This window comes from Triticum dicoccoides, chromosome 4B (genome assembly GCF_002162155.2).
Source record: "Triticum dicoccoides isolate Atlit2015 ecotype Zavitan chromosome 4B, WEW_v2.0, whole genome shotgun sequence".
Taxonomy (NCBI): domain Eukaryota; kingdom Viridiplantae; phylum Streptophyta; class Magnoliopsida; order Poales; family Poaceae; genus Triticum; species Triticum dicoccoides.
In genome coordinates this window covers 64,775,471-64,795,616 of record NC_041387.1, presented here as the reverse complement: position 1 = coordinate 64,795,616, position 20,146 = coordinate 64,775,471, and the positions used below count along the sequence as shown (strand labels likewise).

The window sequence follows — 20,146 nt, the reverse complement described above, 5'->3', positions numbered from 1 at the left end:
CTTCCTGATCAGTGGTCTCTTGGCAGACTGCCCAGCGAACGCTTTTAAATAATAAAGCTCTCACTATTTCCCCCGCAAAAAATACTACTCCTATATCTAACAGAGAAAAAAATATCCAGGTCGTGTCTATCATCTCTTCCCCTCCCAATCTTTCCCCATGCTAGTGGTTAGAGCCGGAGGAGCTCTATCACGACCTTGCTGTCCACTACGCGCCGGTGGACTAGCACGCAGGTGGTGAGAGCGGAGGAGCTCCTTCACGTCGTGGCTCTGCTCTGGGTCATCCTCGCACCGGCGGCCTCAGACGAATCAGAGACAGCCATCTCGGCGCAGACCGGGTTCGAGCGGGATGGGTCACTGGCCTGCCCCCGCGGCCCCGCCTCCTCTCTGCCGCCATCAACGCCCGCAAGAGATGGAATTGCCTGATGCAATCATTCCTGCCATGTCCCTTGCAAGCCATCACCGCGCAACTGATTCCTGCTCGTGCAGGCGGCCTCGGATGCACCTAACGCGACCATCCCCAGGCAGCGGATTGAGTATGTGCGCCCGACCCTCCTCTGCTTCGGGCCCTCCCTGTGCCGGCCGCCCTTGCCTTCACGCAACTGTGCCTAAGGACATGATTCGAAGTTTTAGCTGCAGGTGGCTTACCCTGATGGATACCATTAGGAACTTCTCCACCGCCAGCCACATCATCCTTTGAAGTCGTCCGGATGACTGGTGAGTCCCACCTCACCTTTTAGTTTAGATTTGGGTTCCACACCACGATTTACATGTCAGCATATGATGGGAAATGAGCATGACGTGCTAATTGGTCTCTTCCTTCGTTATATTGTTTTAGTTTTATTCATACAAGTGAATATCCAATCTCAGCAGACCCAATTCAAGAATAAGTAGTTGCCCTTCAAAGACCAGGTACGCCACACTTGGCCTCACTACTAAACTCGGCCTTTTTGCTTTTTATTTTCCAGTTGTTGTTCAACCTTTGCAAATGATGAGAGGAAGACAAGGAGAATGATGCAATATTGTAAGTTGCATCCCTATTTTTCATTTTTTTACCTATATGCTTGACTCCTTTTTTCTTGGTTTAATGCACGATATGTTTGCAGTATCTAATTATAGTTTAGGGTAGAATATGTATTAATCCTGTTTTTTCTTATGGAAATGGCAGGAGCATTGCCAATGCATCTACTTATTGGACGTGGACTGTCATATTCCCATCGGCATATCAAATATATTTCTTTATAGCAACGCCATGGATTTCCTATCATGTTTAGCTTCACTCCAAGGCAAGCTACACCCCCACCTCTCTCTCATGGAATTTTTACAGAACACTATCAATGAGACTGAACCTCATGTCTCAGATTTTGTTTCAATGAGACTGAACCTCATGTCTTTTGGATTTGTCGTTGACTTTTCCATTTATTCGAGGCCCAATCAAGAAAGTTCATGTAATTTTCTGGCTGAATTTCTTTGCCTACCTACCCGGGACACTTTTATATTGAGAATTATAGTTGGTGCATTTAAGATATGAACATATGTTTGGTACAAGGTAATTATGCCAGTAGCGTATTTTGGGGATTATTAGTACACTTGAATTCTTAGAAGACACTCTTTTCGACCCATAGCAGCAAGATTTTGGTCTTCAACTCTTTTGCAGGAAAAGTGCTACTGATAATACAAAGGTATACATGAAATAATAGACTACTGAAGAGTTGATCAGCTCAACTCCGTTGAAATATCTTAAGAGGATGAGATAAATGCCTTCGCAAAAAAAAGCATAATGTACGCAATACCATCTGAAAGGAAAATTACTATCTCCAAGACTTCAACCACCTTATATGGAATGCCTCTGCCTATTGTTGACTCTCATTTGTGTGCCATATAGTACATTTATGTACTTGAGATAAGATGTAACATTCTAAAGTTATGCTGTTTATATCACCTTACGTTATCTGTGATATCGGGTTATTCCCATTTAATACAATTTTTCATTAATTGTCCGTATTTCTATGGAAAACAACATCGTTTATAAATGATGCAAGAGCATATTTATCTTCATATATATTAATCATGTGTGCTTGGACACAAGTTGTATTGTTCTTATTCATGTGGACTTCTAATCTATAGTCTTTCAACTAATGTTTCACGCATTTATCTCGTGATTTTAGCATGTGTTCCCGCAGCAACGCGCGGGGTATCATCTAGTTCATACAAAGATAAAGGATGTCAACTAAGGATGACAATTTTATCCATGGACATGAATACCCGTGGATATCTGACCCGAATGGGCAGGGTTTGGGTACAGTTTTATACCCATGGACAATGGCCGAACCCGACTAATGGTGGATTGGGCATGGATATAATTATGTACCCATGGGTATATCCAAACCCGACCCGGTTATATGACTTGCAGCCAATAGATATTCTGTGATTCTGTCCCACTATTTATCCTCCATCGTAAAAAATTTCTTTATCTTAAGGAAATATACCCACTTTACTCCACCACCCATTCCCATTCCCATGTATCTTCGTTAAACGATTCATCATTAAGGATTCTCGTCTCCTCGACTTACTCTTCCCACATCCCTCGATATAGCCAGTGCCACCGGTCCTCCACATATGGTGCATCCCTCCAGCAAGCAGTGCATGTGGCCAGTGTCAGCGCAGCTGCGTATATCCCCCGCCCTCTCCCTCTCTGCTTCTTCAAGCAAGCAACAGATCAACAGTGAACACGTGAGGCGGCACAAGGCGAGGTGGAGCACGCGATGCACAGCAAGGCGGCGTACAAGAGCATTGCGGCACGCCGGACCAGGCGCACGTTGGCAACCTCTCGAAGCATGAGGAGCTGCAGGACCACGCCGAGGACGCGAGGACCTCTCGAAGCAACCAATGTTCGGGGTTTCTTGTTGTTGCTCCTGTACGTCTGGTGTTCCTGTAAGTGGATATGCAGAACGTGCTTGTTTGTCACTTGATGCCAAACTATTCCTGGAATTCGCAATAGTAATTGGAGTAGTCAAGTAGAGAATTATAGAGGTTACTTTTCGTGGTTAGTTGTGGCAGTCAGAAAATGGACCTTTTTGTTTCGTTTAGCACATCAGTCAGGTTTCACTTTTGGACACATATCAGTAGATATGCATTCTCTTTTACCAAATTAGCCAGGTTTCATTTTTGAATTTCAGTCAAGATAGTTATGAATGATTAACTTTCATTTGAATCAGTTGATAATTTGGGCAGGTCTGACTTATTCCCCAAAAGAAGAAAGATGGAAAAATGAAGCGATGTTGGCAGTGGACAGACAATCAAAGTTGATGTTCACCATTGACCTCACGTAATTAAAGCATTCGCTCAACTTGGTCTTTGTTATGCATTTTTAATTATTTAGTTAATCCCTGGAAGCACTGTAGTGTTGCATCTTTGGTAAAATAATGAATAATTAGTTATTAGCTGGTGTGGTTGTAAAAACTGTAATTCAGGTATCACAATTTCGAATTTGTACAGTTTAGGCATTATGTACCTTGATTCGTTGCACCTGAAACTGAAGACCTTTTTTTTGCATGTATAGCTTAATGGCTTCTCATGATGGAGCACAAGGCTTCGTTGTGTTTAGCGTTGGAAATGTTAATTCAACTAGTACACACAAGGCCACAACATCTAATTCTGCTACTAGTGCGGGAGCATCACAACTCAGAAGCATGGTGATGGATCTGTTAGAGTTGGTAATAAGGGAAAGCGCACATCAGGTCTTCTATGAGAAGGGAATTTTGAGGAACATTTTATTGATGGGGAATTCAAAACTAAGTATATCTAATGTGAGAAACTAGGACTGGGAAACCTGTAGTTGTGCTTATTTGATGTTGTGCTATGTCATTTTGTCATAATCAGAGAGCTTGTTTTATACTTTGATTTGTCCTATGTCACCGTGACAATTTGAGAATTTATTTGATGTTGTCAACTTATGCAATGTAATTTTGTAAAACACTGTAAGTTTATGTAAATGTCATGCTATTTCTTGAGCTATTATGTATATGTTTTTGTAGGACCCAATGGATATCCACTAGATATGGATATCCATAGGGTTTGGACATGGATGCAATTTTTTACCCGTGGGTTTTTTCTTGGATGGATAAAGAATGTCTCCGTGGATTTGGATACGGATTTGGTATTGTTCAACCCGAACCGAACCCAACCCATTGCCATCCTTATTGTCAACTCAAGAAGTAGCTAAATTTCAACTAGAAAAATAAAGGTCAAAAAGATAAAGGATTTTATTTTATTTTTTTCAAAGTGGGAGCATGTTATTTCGGGACAAAAATTTGCTGCGTCCTTTCCCACCGTTATCTCATGTGGCATGTCCACATGGACTCAAATACTACTTGCCAGTGGAGAGATCATGATAAACAAGACCATGATTGTTTGTTCTTGGCAAACCGCTTAGCTTCTCTGAATTACAGCCGGTCCGTGTCCCACCACCGCAATAGCCTTCCTCGTCCGACTACGACTACGACTCCACTCCCTCTCCTTCCTTATAATGCCAACACACCACCCGCCTAGCTAACACGAACGCAGAGCTACAAGCTTCTCCTGTTGATCAGAGGCATCGATCGGCATGAACCCGGCCGCCGGTATGTTTCCAATGTTACCACCGCCGCCGCCGCCACCTTTCCACTACGCGTTCCCGATGCAGCCCCCGCCGTACTTCTACCATGCACCAATGTCGCCGGTATGGCCGTCGTCGCCGGTCCCTGTGCGCTCCGTGTGGGCGTCCAACTTCAAGTACGAATCGGCCAACCTCCGCCACGTCGCCAGGAACGCCCAGTACGTCTCCATCGCCGTGCACTACCCGGGCGTTGTCCACCACCCCAACCAGGACCACAACGCCCTCACCGCCGAGCAGCGCTACGCTCTCGTGAAGGCCAACGTGGACGACCTGAAGCCGCTCCAGCTCGGCATCGCCCTCTACGACAGCGACGGCGGGTACCTCGCCGCCTGGGAGTTCAACCTCCGCGACTTCCGCCCCCAGGCCGACCCGCACGACGAGAACTCCCTCGCGTACCTCGCCGGCCGCGGCCTCGACGTCGGCGCGCTCCGCGACCACGGCGTCAGCGCCGACATGCTACGCGCGAAGCTGTTTGAATCCGGCCTGATCAGCGCTCGGCCTCGGCATGGGCGGTCGCGGAGTTGGATCACCTACGCTGGGGCCTACCATGTCGCATACCTGTTCAAAATTGTCACCGGCGGCGCCCCGCTGCCGCGAGACGTGGCCGGGTTCAACGGCGCCGTGCGGCGTTACCTCGGCGACCAGGTCTATGATGTCGCCAAGCTGGCGGCCGACTGCCCGGCCATGCCGCTTGGGCTGGAGAGTGTCGCCGATTACCTCGGCTTTCATCCGCCGCTGGGGAGCCCTCGCCTCGCAGCTGCCGCCGGCGTGCGCGCGCTGCAGGTCTTCATGCGGCTGAAGTACGTAGAGCTCGGCGGCGACGTGCGAAAATACCGGGGTCTTCTTAAAGGCCTGCACTAGCTAGGTCGATCTCAAACCAACAATGATGAGCCGAGAATTCGAAGCTCGTGCAAGGAAGACTGATGCTGGCTTGCGTCCATGGTAACTCTGATCAAGTCCTTGAAGTCCGAAGTCTGAAGGATTCCGTTTCAAAAAAAGTCAAAAAAAAACAGTACTCCTTCCTATCGAAGAGAGTACTAAACCAGCGGCAATTAACATGGATCGAAGAGAGTACTACAGTTTTACAGTTCTCTTAATATTATAGTATATACAGTTTTTAAAAAGAGTTCAAGGACTAGATTTCGGTAAAGTCCGAAAATTTCCGTTTCAGTGAAGTTTCTTAGCTTTCTCAACAACAAAAAAGTTCAGGTAACAGGTACCGTAGAAGGAAGTACAGAGGGTTCGGCGCTGACGTGGAGAGGTACCGAGGTGTTATTCAAGCCATCCACTATTGGTCGATCTGACACCAACAATGCTGAGTCGATAATTCGAAGTTCGTGCAAGGAAGACTGGTGCCGACTTGCATCCTTTGGTAGCTCTGATCAAGCTCTTGAAGTCTCAAGAATTAGTAGGAGTATTGCACTTTTGAAGTTCAATTATTAGACTTTCTTTTTTCCAGTAAAGCTTCAAACTAGTAACTTAGGATGACGCGCGCTTTGCCGCACCGCCCTTCAATCCTGAGTTAAAAACTCTTTTTTGTAGTGGATTGCTACAATTGGTTGCTTTGTTTTATGTTTCACCTAAATTGGGTTGTTTTTTCGCTCATACGTGCAATTTGATGCGTGAAATGGACTGAGATGCTATGTTCTTACATAAATCAACATGTGAGTGCACCCCAAACACAACACAACAACAGTTATTCCCTCCCTTACATGTGGGCCTATTAGCGACACCCAAAGCCCCGACACACTAAGGGCCAACATTGCTAGGGAGCTTACAATTTGTAATGATTATTAAACATGTAATCTTCCACCCAACAAATTTAGGTGCTAATGAAATGTTCTTTTTGTTGTCAAAGCCAATAAGAACATGCGACACAAACATTTAAGGATATGTTTTACTCCAGGACATGACCATATACCTCCATTAACCAAGAGGTTCAGGAATTCCATTCTGGGCATATATGGCTCATAATTAAATATCACCTTTTTTCTTCACTGAATAAATATGTTCATCGAACTATAAGGATTGTAGTCTACCACAAGTATAAACCTTACTATCTAGTAAGATTTTTTCAGTCTTCTTGAAACGAACTAAAGATATTTGCAAAAAAAACATTATTAAGATGCTATGCACACATTCTTATCTTATACCTTCTCCGTCGAGCAAGGAAACATCATCCTATTCCAAAAAAAAATGCAATAAATTCTAGTTAAAGATCTTTGGTAGCCAAATCAAAAAGCTTGAAATGTTGATCTGAGTTAATCTCTGTTCACTCTTGAGATAGCTAATAATATTCTTCAGATTCCTATAGTTGCAGCTGCTGGGAAAATATGCTTTGATTTGGAAACTAATAACATTCTCCTTCAAAAGTACATATAGGCATTTTTTCAACCACCTTGAGTTGTTGGCTAGACAATGGCCGAAAGAGGTTCATCCACAAACCATTGCTCTTATAAACTAAGTTTGGCAAGACAAACTCATGACGCTACGGTACAAACATTTGCTTGGAGGCTTTTCAGGAAAGCGCTTCCTAAGGGTAAGAGAGCAAGTAAATTCTCTAAACACAAAAATGAAAATTGCTCCGGGTGTGGAAATATAGAGGATGAAATGCACATGTTTTTCCTTTGCCCTTTCTCTAAGCAGCCCGGTTTTGTTCTCCATGGTTTATTAAAACAGAAATCCTTGCTGTAACTATTCATTTTATTAGAGCGTGTTTGGATTTCGCTTTCAGGTCCCGAACCCTCCCGCGACCCCCGTGTCGCCTCCCCCAGCGGTGGCGGGGGAAACATAGTCACGCCGCCGCGGCCCCCTCCCCACCTCGCCCCACCTCCTCGCCGCCATCGGAGGAGCGGTCGGCGAAGTCGCGCTAACTCCCAGGAAGGTGACGGCGGGGCAGCTCGGCTGTCATCTTCCCCTTTTCCCGTCGACGTTCGCCGCACACCGACGCCGACGTGTCTCCGCCCTCGCCCGCCCCTTCCTGTCAGGCTCTGGCTGCCCCTAGTCCTTGCTGACGCATCCTCCCCCTCCCCCTCCTTCTGTGCCAGATCCATGACGGCCGCCAACACCCCTGTTGCTGCTGGCGCCAAATTCCAAGAGGACGGTACTGGGGCTTCTTGGTCGGGTTGGTCGGCCCTAGGGACGCCGCGGTGGCTCCCCCTGACGGTGTCCTAGACTAGGGGTACTCACCATGTCGTATCCCGATCTCTTGGATTGGGCCGAGGACCCCCAGGGCCGTTTACTCATGAGCCAGTTCGGACAGCCCCTGCCGCATATAAGGAAGACTCCACAAGACTTGGCGCCCAAGACAAGGACTCTCCTAAAACCTTAGGCCTCCGGTGTATTATATAAACCAAGGCCAGGCTAGTCAATAGGCATCTCATATTCATTATTACAACCTCGTGGTAGATACATGTACTCTGTACTACACCCCATATGAATACATTCAAAAGCAGCATGTAGGGTATTATCTCTTTGAGAGAGCCCGAAGCTAGGTAAAACCCCATGTTCATGTTACCATCGCTCCAAGACGCCTAGCTTAGGACCCCTACTACGAGATACGACGGATATAGAACTGACATTGGTGCTTTCATTGAGAGCCTCCTAGGTGTCGTCGCGTTGTGATGGATCTTCAACAGACACCAAATCAGGTGTTACAGTTTCTGTTTATTTCGTTTTACATAGATTAATTATTTTGCAAAAGTATGGCTGCCATTCTATGTGATATTTTTCACGGATCGGATTTGCGTCCGCGCGTAGAAGCTATCTAAGAGCATCTCCAACAGCCGCGCATCGCGCCGCGCAAAAAACTAGTTTGCCGCGTGTGCTTCGGCTGGTTTAGCGTGGCCGCCAGCGCTGGCTCCAACTGCCGCGCTAAAATGCAGCGCGCGCGCCGCTCCAGCAGCGTGCAAAAAATGCAGCGCATGCGACTCACCGGGGCATTGCATATATGGCATTTTGGGCACAAAATGAATTTGAAACATTCAAAATGCAATGAACATGACATATAAAATTTCACACAAACAAGTTGATGAATAAAAGTTCATGCCCACAAGTTCAAAATCATGCCCACAAGTTCATCCAATCAAGTTCAAAATGCAAACCAAGTTCAAGACACAAATGAAAGACACATCAATCCTCTTCATCGTCTTCGTCCTCATCTACCGAAGACGATTCTTCTGCCTCCGAAGATGAATCTTCCTTCCTCTCCTCATCACGCACCGCATCACGTGAAGCTCCGACGGTGTTGGCAAGATCTTCAACGGCATATTCATGGGAATGTGTGTGAGGAGGCACATCGAAAGACATTCCGCCCATGGCGGCCGGAGGTGCACCGCATTGGGGAGCTTCGAGGGAGCGGCGGCGGCACAGGACGGCGCCGGCGCGACGCCACCCGTCGCCGTGGTCATCCGCGGCGGCTAGAAGAGGCTGCGCGTGAGGCCGACGCTCGGCGGAGCTCCGGCGGTGGCAAGGCCAATGCACCCCGCGCTAGGGTTTCTGGTGGCGGCGGCAGCGGCGACAACGAGGGAGGGGTCGCGACTGTAGGATGGGGTGAGCGGGGTGCCGGCGCGTGTGTCCATGGGTGCAGTTCGCCGGCGACGGCGCGCGCGGGGCGTAGGAGGCGGAGAGGAGAGAGTGCGGCGCGAGCGCTCGTGTGTGCCGCGCGCAGAAGCGGGCGCCCCAAATACACCGCGCGAGATAGCGAATCCAACCTCGCGCCCAACTCCTTATACCGCGCACGCGGTTATTGCGCGCCCGCTGGAGCCACCTGCCGGGTTGCGCGCGCTAAAATGGCCAAATTTGCGGCGCGGTGCTTGTTTAGCGCGGCTGTTGGAGATGCTCTAAGAGAAAGGCGTATCGGGTTATACGTGTTAAACGTTGTATTCTGTGTATATATGCGGTGTATGTATAAACCACGTATATCACGTTGTGTGCGTGCATGTGTATCACGTTAGGTGGTTGGGCTGGTAGGATCGATCTCCTATGTTGTTGTAGTTATCCTGTAGATAACGAGATCGATCCTAACCTCCTCTAATCTCCTACGTCTTGTAATCTCTTTGGCCTAGCGCCCTATTTAACAAGTACGCGTCCCTGCCTAAGCTGGCATAAGCTTAACCTAGTTTTCACATGGTATATAGAGCCATCCCTCTTCACCGCATCTAGCCATGTCGAGTTCTTCGTCTTCCGTTGCCATGACTGCATCCTCAATCGCTGCTCTCGGCCACACCATCACCGAGAATCTCACGCGCGAGAACTTTCTCGTGTGGAGGGTGCAAGTCCTGCCGCACATCAAGGCGGCAGGGATGACCGGCTACATCAACGGCTCCATCAAGGAGCCTGCTGCTGAGATCGCTACGGAGAGAGAAGTCTCTGGCAAGAAGGTGGTCACCTCCGTGGCCAACCCCGAGCACACCATATGGGTCACCCAGGACCAGCAGGTTCTCACTTTTTTGATTGCATCGATGTCTCGAGAGTTCATGATGCAGGTCAGCACATGCACTACCGCGGTGACACTCTGGGTTGCGCTCCTGCAGAGCTTCTCGTCGCAATCCAGGGCGAGGGTGATCTAGCTCCGCTCACAGCTCGAGCATACCCGCAAGGGCGATCTTTCGGCGGCGGCCTACTTCACCAAGATGAAGGGCATCGCCGACGAACTTGCAGCCACCGGCAAGCCACTTGATGAGGATGATGTGGTCGACCACATCCTGCAAGGTCTTCTTCATGAGACTGACTATAATGGGTTCGTCTCCGCCATCTCCATGCGCACGGCAACCGAGCAGCCGATCGGCCTCAACGAGCTCTTCTCACTGCTGCTCTCCGCAGAAGCTCGCATCACCGCCCAAACCGCCTCCTACTCCGCAAACCTTGCGGCCAGGGGCGATGGCCGCGGCGGCGGCACCTACAGCCGCCCTGGTGGCGGCAACGGCGGTGGCTCCCGCGGCTTCAACAACAACAGCGTGGGTGGCTAGCGCTACCCCGATAACTCTGGCAACGGTGGGTCTGGAGGCGCGCCGCGACAAGGTGGTGGTGACCGCGGTGATCGCGGTGACCGCGAGAAGTGTCAGATCTGCAAGATGGAGGGGCATGGAGCTTGGCGCTGCAGAAAGCGCTATGATCGCAACTACAACAATAACGTTCGCAACCCTGCGGGCGGAGGTGGTGGTGGAGGAAACCGTTCGGTCAATGTTGTTCACTCCTATGGAGTGGACACAAATTGGTACCTCAACACCGGAGCAACCGATCATGTGACAGGGGAGCTGGAGAAGCTTGCTGTTCGGGATCGGTACACTGGCACAGAACAAATCCACACCATGAGTGGTCAAGGTATGGACATTGCTCACATCGGTCATTCGGTTCTCACTACCCCTCATGGCTCTCTCAAACCAAATAACATCATCCATGCACCAGAATCAGATCAAAGTTTACTTTCTGCCTACAAGCTTATTCGTGATAACCATGCCTTTCTTGAAGTTTACCCTGAAATTTTCTTTGTTAAGGACTAAGCCACCCGGAGAACCGTTCTTCAAAGCAAGAGTAGGGGACGTTTGTTCCCTATTTCTGGCCGCCATGATGCTCCTTCTCGTCAAGCTCTCAGTGTGATCAAGCCATCTACCTCAAGATGGCACAAGCGCCTAGGGCATCCTGCCTTTCCGGTGGTCCAGAAAATTCTTCAAGATTTTAGTCTTCCAGTTTCTAATAAAAAAGATCATCTCCTTGTGTGTGATTCATGTCAGATGGCTAAGAGTCATCAACTCCCTTATTCTCGTTCTACTAGTGAATTAAAGGCTCCTTTAGAGCTAGTTTTTTCAGATGTGTGGGGTCCTGGACCCGTTTCTGTTGGCAGACAAAAGTACTATGTTAGCTTTATTGATGATTTCAGCAAGTTTAGTTGGATCTATTTGCTTAAAAATAAGTCTGATGTATTTGCAAAGTTTCATCTTTTCCAACAACATGTTGAATGTCTCTTTGATCGCAAAATTCTTGCCATGCAAATGGACTGGGGTGGTGAATACCAAAAACTCCATTCTTTCTTTGAGCACATAGGCATCACTCATCATGTTTCCTGTCCACATGGTCACCAACAGAACGGCTCCGCTGAAAGAAAACATAGGCACATAGTGGATGTGGGTCTCTCCCTCCTTGCGCATGCCTACATGCCATTGAAGTTTTGGGACGAAGCGTTCCTCACAGCTGTCTACCTCATCAATCGTGTTCGTAGCAGAGTCATTAATAATCAAACCCCTCTTGAACGTCTCTTTGGCACCAAACCAAATTACACATTCCTTCGCATTTTTGATTGTGCAGTTTGGCCAAATCTACATCCTTTTAATAAGCACAAGCTCGAGTTTTGTTCAAAACAGTGTGTTTGTCTGGGGTACAGTAGTCTTCATATGGGCTACAAGTGTTTGGATGTTGCTACTGGATGAGTCTATGTTTCTCGCAATGTGGTTTTTGATGAACAAGTGTTTCCTTTTGCCAAACTCCACCCCTACGCCGGCGCTCAACTTTGCAAAGAGCTTGTTCTTCTACCCGCCCATCTCCTCCCATCGCCAAACTTTTTCCCCGGGGGTGTAGTAGATCCTGCTGACCATGTGTCAATGTCTCATGAATCTATTGATCAAAACAATGCTAAAAGTGTGCAGGAATATAATGGAGCTACAGGAGAAAACTCGTATGATTTTATGTCAGGATCCGCAGCTACAGCACGCGGCGCAGAGGATCCGGACGGCGATCCCAGAGCTGATCTAGGCGGGATCTCCTCGGGATCAGCCTCGTCAGGTGTACCAGGCAGGCCAGGAGGGCTACACCTGCGGCTGGATCTGGTGAGCCAGGCGCACATGGCCCCGGTCGGCCCTTGTCGCACCCGCGGGTCGCTCCCATGGCGGGTCCAGGTAGGCCCTCTGCGCGCGGCTCCGGTCGGCTGCCACCCGACCAGCCGCTGGAGCCCAACTCAGACATGCCAAGTGGCCGCTTCGGGGAGGCGGCTGCATCCTCGTCCGCTGATTCGCTGGTGCCGTCCCAGGAGCCGCACCAGGAGTTCCCTTCTGGATCTTATGTGGACTCCGGATCGGCTGTGTCTTCTTCTTCCAATCGACTTTAGCAACGTGATTCGCAACCTGCTCCGCCGCCTCCTGCATGCTCCCATACTAGGTCACAAAGTGGTATTGTTCAGCCTAAAATCTATACAGATGGTTGTGTTCGTTGGGGTTCTTTTTGTGCCACAGGAGAACCGCAGAATCTGGGAGAAGCACTGGGTGAACACCGATGGAAGGAGGCAATGGATGAGGAATATGATGCTCTTATGAAAAACAAGACGTGGCGTTTGGTTTCACCAGTCAAGGGAAGGAATCTTATTGACTGCAAGTGGGTCTATAAGGTCAAGCGAAAATCTGATGGCACTATTGACATGTATAAGGCACGTTTAGTTGCCAAAGGTTTCAAGCAGAGGTACGGGCTTGATTACGACGACACATTTAGTCCTGTAGTAAAAGCAGCTACTATCAGAATAATTCTTTCGGTTGCAGTCTCTAGAAACTGGTGCATTCGACAGCTAGATGTAAAGAACGCATTCTTGCATGGTGTTCTTGAAGAGGAAGTGTTCATGAGGCAACCTCCTGGGTATGAAAACTCCAGATTTCCACGTCATGTTTGTAAGCTTGAAAAGGCATTGTATGGGCTGAAACAGGCGCCTAGGGCTTGGTACTCTCGGTTATCTTGAAAGTTGCAATCTTCGGGGTTTTCTCCATCTAAGGCCGACACCTCATTGTTCTTTTATCATAGGCATGGGATAACCATTTTTATGCTCATTTATGTTGATGATATTGTTGTCACAAGTTCCTCATCTCAAGCAGTTGAAGCTCTCCTCAAGGACTTGAGAAAGGACTTTGCACTAAAGGATCTGGGCAGCCTGCCTTTCTTTCTCGGAATTGAGGTAAAACATGTACCAAGTGGAATTGTGTTGTCACAGGAAAAATATGTACAAGAAATACTTCAGAGGATGGGCATGAAGACATGTAAGCCATCACCTACGCCTTTGTCTGTCTCTGAAAAGTTGTCCCTTCATGATGGAGAGGCGCTTGGGGCAGAGGATGTCACCAGGTATAGAAGTATTGTAGGAGCATTGCAATACTTGACTTTGACTAGGCCAGATATTTCATACTCAGTAAACAAAGTTTGTCAATTTTTACATGCTCCTACTAGTGTCCATTGGACAGCCGTAAAAAGGATACTTAAATATCTTCAAGGAACCAAAGGTCATGGTCTAAAATTTGGAAAGTCAGATTCTATGCTAGTTAGTGCTTTTTCAGATGCAGACTGGGTAGGCTATCCTGATGACAGGAGGTCCACAGGAGGCTTTGCAGTATTCCTTGGAGGTAACTTGATATCCTGGTGTGCTCGCAAGCAACCTACTGTTTCTCGGTCCAATACAGAAGCTGAGTACAAGGCATTAGCCAATGCTGCTGCTGAAATTATTTGGGTCCAACATTTGCTAACAGAGCTGGGTGTTCATCATCCAAAAGCTGCATCACTCTGGTGTGATAATCTTGGTGCCACATACCTATCTGCTAATCCTATATTTCATGCCAGGACAAAACATATTGAAATTGACTATCATTTTGTTCGTGAACGGGCTGAAAAATTGTTGAATATAAGGTTTATACCCACTGGTGATCAAGTTGCAGACGCATTCACTAAGCCACTTACTTTGCACCAGCTGAAGGCATTCAGGCGCAATCTCAACTTAGATAGTTGTGATTGAGGGGGAGTGTTAAATATTGTATTCTGTGTATATACACAGTGTACGTATAAACCGTGTATATCACGTTGTGTGCGTGCGTGTGTATCACGTTAGGTGGTTGGGCTGGTAGGATCGACATCCTATGTTGTTGTAGTTATCCTGTAGATAACGAGATCGATCTTAACCTTCTCTAATCTCCTATGTCTTGTAATCTCTTTGGCCTAGTACCTTATTTAACACGTACGCGTCCCTGCCTAAGCTGGCATACGCTTAACCTAGTTTTGACAATACGGATGACAGACGGCAAAGCGCCTGTGGAGAGCAGCGGCGGCAGGAGGCATGGCAGCCGAACCCTGCGCGCCCCTGACTAGCCGATCGGGCCAGGCCCGTACGCTGGATGGGCGGCAGCACATGACCTGCTATAAAATAAAAACCCACTTGCGGTAATTTGGCGGAGGAGCTGGCGCAGTAGTACTGCCCATGCAATGCACAAACTTCAAATTGCTGGCAACGCACAGGCTGATTCGATCCTCTTTTTCTTTTAGCTATTATTTAATTACGAGATAGCCTATGCTTTTTGCTAACCATCTTCCCTTTGGGTACTTCCCGCATGTAAGTACTAGTACTAGTACAAGAGCTGCCTGTGTCCATGCAATAGAAGCAGCACACTTTTTAATCTTTGGACTAGTGATTGGGGCGCCACCCGGTGGCGCCGTCTGAGGGAAAGTTTGTGCGGTGCTAGGTAGGGTGGCGCCCTTTCCATGAAATTTTAGCTCTGATTGACAACATGCATGCATGCACAACTGATGCATTACATACAATGCTCCTTTTCATTAAAAAGTGAACCAAATTTCAGCAAATAAACAAGCAATTCTTCAAACATTCTGTTGGCAAGCATTCAACATAATTCCATAAACAAAAAATATAATTTTCTACAAAGATCTTATGTCAACTGTTTACTAACAATCCTAGGCATGATGGTGCGCTGCCTGGCATGTTGCTGCCCATTTAGCTGACTTGTTTGGTCTCTAAGAGGCTTAGTGCACATGTATATGTATTGCAACAGAGAAATTATAAGTTCAGAACAACTTAAACTGGTTGTAGAGATAATGCAGACCACCCATTATATTTTTTTTGCATATGTTTGTATTTATAGCACAAGAAAGAAGACATACAAAGATACAGCCTGATGGCATGGAAAATGCATTACAGATAACTCTTATTACTGTCACCGCGCTACACTGATCTGTTGCTCGCCTTCCTCATCGTCTACTCGAGAAGCTGCTCGTCGGCGCCATCATTGACTTGCCATTGGAGTAGTCCTCAATGTAGACCATGTCCCTCTCGTGGGTGTCATAGAAGAAGTAGTGGTCGTCCACATAGACACAGACCTTGGCAATGACCTGACGCTGCACTCCATAGAAAATTTGGCAGGTCTACATACCTCAAACGGGATAAAGAAATCAACTCCTTCTATCAAAGGTCAGACCATGCGACAAATATGAAATAACAGGGCATGCCATCCATGCTACTCCAGATTATGTATGCTTACAAGCAAGAGGTTCATGTTCTCATAATCGATCCAATTCAGCTATTTTCAGGAGTTATATATCTCATAGTCATGGATGAAATAATGTTGATAGCAAATTACTCTTATTGACTATTGATGATGTTGAGCTATGGGTATTTAATGGTAATCAATTACCAATGCAAATTGGCTGTAGCTTCCATGTCTTCTCCAGTCTCTTCTGAAGGTAAATTCTTTAGAAGAGGAGCAAAGCCACAAAAAAGGCCGAAAATTCGCCAGCTTTGGCATCACCTTGCAGTAGCACATAAGCTATTTTTGTACTGAGACCTACTAGTCAAATTCAGCAGAGAAAAATTAACAAGGAAATGTCGTTATAAACTGGACCGAATTTCTCAAAGGGCTTTAGCCAGTAATTCATTGGAGTTGATATCTTCAACTGTATATTGTTAGGCATCTTCTTGGCATTATTACAAACTCTGGATGATACTACAGATGGGAGGCATGCTTTAAATTCACTAAGATTAGAACTTTCTCCATCAAGGAATGTCAGAGCATAACAAAGGTTGTCACTGATTACATCAAATATACCAAAATATTGAAATTTAAATTGTGGTGCTAGAAAACGGGCAACATTAGACAACTGAAATCCATATTAATCATAAAAACCAGTAGCATTTATTCTTACAAAGTTGGATTATGAAAACCCAACATTCAGAAATGAGATAACACATTAAGATGTACTCTCATTTCACTATTCAACTTAGCACAGTCACATAGTAATATAGTAAGGAGTTCACAGGGACATAATTCATGCAATCAAGTGGTCATGCCTAGATGGATATGCAGGCATAAATTATTGCACTAACAACGGTCCTGGTTTCCCCAGTGCACATGCATCGTGAATCTTAAAAGGGCAATTCCCCAAAAATTGAATCTACATGGTGAAAAGGATGGAGAGTTAGACTAACCAAAATTTCTCATAGACAAATATCTTAATATACTTTATTTAGATCCAATAGATCAATATCTGATTCTGTTAGATTTTGAATTAATTTCCTCGTGAAGCAGAAACATTCTTTTACCTTTTGCTAATCTTACTTTGCTAGGAAAGAATAATCGAATCCATTTGGGCTATTGCTAGAACAATATATTTGTTTGTTTGCTTAGACTCGGAACATAAAATTAAAATGTGATTTGCATTCTTTTTTTCATAAGGTGAATGTTTATTCACAAAAAGTTCAAGTGGATTTAATTCCGAAATTGATCTAGATTTTTTTTCTGTTGGAACCAAGGAACTCCTGCTCCATTTTACTAATCAGGACAATCAGAATAAAAGACAAAGTACCATGCAACGATCGATCATTGAGCAACCATCAATGCAGAGCAGAGTTGGGTAAGTATTGAAACCCTTAGATAATCAAGGATTCAGTACATGAATTTAGTCACACAGGAGAAAAATTAATCAACGTGAGGGGCTTGTGAGAGCAAGTGAGCAAGAACATACCACTGTGAGCTCTTCTCCATCACTGCATTTCTAGCATTTCCGGCTTCCACCGCAATAGAGGAGGTGAACATCGCAGACCATAAGATACGTCAGTTTCATATGGTCCTAAACCATTAATACTCTGCTGCATAATGTGTTTCTTCTTGTGACCCTTTTGCAACAATAAATAAGTAGAAGCTGCGCCTTCACCCTCCTCATAGCCATTGTCCTCAGCTCACTTCGAAACAACATATAGAAGGCTAAAACATCAGTAAGAGCATGAGATACATGCAAATACGACAGGAAGAAATTGAGGTAGTATTGATAAATAATACATACAACAGATATCTCATAATCTTAACTGAGTGCAGTGTTACCAATTTTCTGCAATTATTAACTCTGTTAAATATATTTCCACAAATAAAGTGTTGAATAAAAAAAGTTAAACTCTGGCACTGGGTGATGTCTAAAAAGTAAATACGGCTACAAAACTCCTCTTAGCATCCAGGCAGTATAGAACTTCAAAACATGAACTGAATATGACCAGACAATGAGACAGAAATTCTCAGAGTTTTCTCATATAGTTATGGAAGCTATTGAAGACCTCCACGACCAGTAATTTCGACCATGCAAGCAAAGCCTTAAATGTCTTTTTTTGCTAATTGCTTAAATATGTGTCTGTCCATTGTGTGGATCAATACAGTACTCTAGTAAGGTAAAACAAGACGGAATATACAAATTATGTTCTTTATGTTCCTTACACTAATTTTTTTTAGAGATCAATGCCAACTTCAGTTCCATGAGATGACTCTGAATGCCAAGTTCAGTACTCTCATGGAATTGAAGTCAGAGTATACAATATTGTCCAATGGATGTCCAAAATGCTAGTTTCAGTTCAATGACATATAACACAAATGATACAAGTCCAATAGGGCTTGAGAGAAAATACAGTAATCAAACATAGAAATGCAGAGCCTAGAAATATGTAGAAGCATTCATCAAATAAGTAGTATGAAATTTTGCACTATATCATTATATCACCGAAATCTTATGAAGAAGTACCAGAGTTAATCCTATGAAGAAGTACCAAAGTTTTTCTTATGGACTTCTAGTGAAGCACTTTATTCTAAAATCCCAATACAACAACTCTTTAATATAATAAAATTCTTTTGTCAGATAAGCAAGCTCCCCTTTATGCTAACTACAGGGTATCAATAAATCAGTACAATCACACTGGTGGAAATAAAGAAATTTAGAGGACTTGACTCATATCCAATGCAAAAGAAGAATGTTTGGATCACAGCCAGACCGTATTTGGTCTTCCAAATCAGCCCATCCCACAACTGATAGAAGGGAATCAAGCGACAGTGAGCACATGAAAAAAAAAGTTATTAAGATCTCAAACATAACCTCCTGTGAGCTCCATGATGGACGAGAAGAGGGTGAGGCCGCTGGACACCGAAATAGCAGTGGCGCAACCACTGCGAGCAGCGGCGATTGGTAATAGACCGCGAGGAACTGCGCCGCCACTCATGGCGTCTGCAGATTTCGCCGCATCTAGCTCTGCATATACTATTTCACACCCATTGTTGAAATCAAGAATTGTATTTCCTGCAAGCAAGGAAAGAATGAAGCTGCACTGGTTGAGGAATCTAACGCTAATTGAACGACCAATTATATGGAGCATCGGCATTTAAAAACATACTGCAGATAATAGCAAAGTCATCCGAATGGATTAGAAGCCTTATCAACATTTTAATCCCCAAATGAACCTTCTGAAACTGCATGAGAATATCTCATGGTCACATTAAATTGACAATCTGGACAAGATCTGCAAGGACATTTAGTGTTTAGAGTTTAGACATGTTTTCTTTTATTGGTTTCCTTGGGAGATGGCTAAAATAGCTCTTGCTCTATAAGAAATTAATGGACAATCTATCGGGAACATATATATAATCTGGATACATGCATTATTTCTCAGCAAACTGATTAGCTTAGCGTATCACCTTAGAAGCCAACCGAAGACACAAAGAAACTTATAATTAGGAAAGCGAGTATTTTATAAGCACTAATCTCTGAAATCATAACCTCTTTGCAAATCTGGATTTTTTCTTCTAGTTAACATACATCATGTATTAATAATATAACCTGCCATGTCCTATATTATTCTCATGTCAAGAGACCAAAGGAAACACCTACTCACACATGTAAACGATTGGATCTATAACTGAATCGAACCTATGAAGACAATTAAATTCTAAGGCATTGTTTCTTTTGTGATGCAAAGCCGTGTGTGCTCAAGGTGGCGATGAGTTGATTTGCATCACAAGCGCACACGAGGCCTCTTGTTCGCTGGCTCTAAAATGCAGAATCTACGTAAGCAGGTCTGTTTCTTACTGGTTAACTGAAGATAACCTTTGACATGTACAACTTCAGAAACACCTATTATGAAACTGATCACTTGGATACATGCAACTCAATATCAGGAACATGATGCAAACAATCAGAGGTTGGATACACACACAAAAAGGCCTTTTGTTAACACAGCCAAAATTCGATGTCATTTTGCATGTGTGTTTTCTGAATCAACCCCAGCGCCCGTGCGACTCGGACCGACTACAGGACACAATATTTGTTACTGCATGAACTTAACAGAAGCATCATTATGAAGTTAGGGATAGGACTGCTGAGCACAAATATTTACATATGTGAATTTTAATGGAACATGTCAAAAGATAATAC

General features: G+C 45.3%; 2 protein-coding genes and 1 long non-coding RNA gene across 8 annotated transcripts in view; 2 read left to right on the top strand and 1 right to left on the bottom strand.

Annotated features, from left to right (window-relative positions):
* Positions 1-546: 546 nt before the first annotated feature.
* LOC119293349 lies at positions 547-1,347 on the top strand. Its single transcript, XR_005143032.1, has 3 exons — positions 547-714; positions 966-1,021; positions 1,166-1,347. It is a non-coding gene; the product is annotated as an uncharacterized LOC119293349 (long non-coding RNA).
* Positions 1,348-4,708: 3,361 nt separating this feature from the next.
* LOC119292398 (probable CCR4-associated factor 1 homolog 11) lies at positions 4,709-5,515 on the top strand. Its single transcript, XM_037571253.1, has one exon. The coding sequence runs from the start codon at positions 4,709-4,711 to the stop codon at positions 5,513-5,515; it is 807 nt and encodes a 268-aa protein (XP_037427150.1).
* A 9,933-nt stretch (positions 5,516-15,448) lies between these two features.
* LOC119295034 overlaps positions 15,449-20,146 on the bottom strand; it is a 5,464-nt gene continuing 766 nt past the window's right edge. Inside the window, exons 2-4 of one of the 6 annotated variants that reach the window (XR_005143669.1) lie at positions 19,110-19,185; positions 17,426-19,015; positions 15,449-16,248 (exon numbers count right to left, since the gene is read on the bottom strand). Coding sequence is in view for 1 of the 6 variants with exons in the window: in XM_037573361.1 (XP_037429258.1) it covers positions 18,804-19,015; positions 19,110-19,185 (288 nt within the window). In the remaining 5 variants the exon portion in view is untranslated. Of the gene's footprint in view, positions 20,141-20,146 lie in introns of those variants that run through there. The other 5 variants (XR_005143670.1, XR_005143673.1, XM_037573361.1 and 2 more) reach the window with 5 other exon arrangements.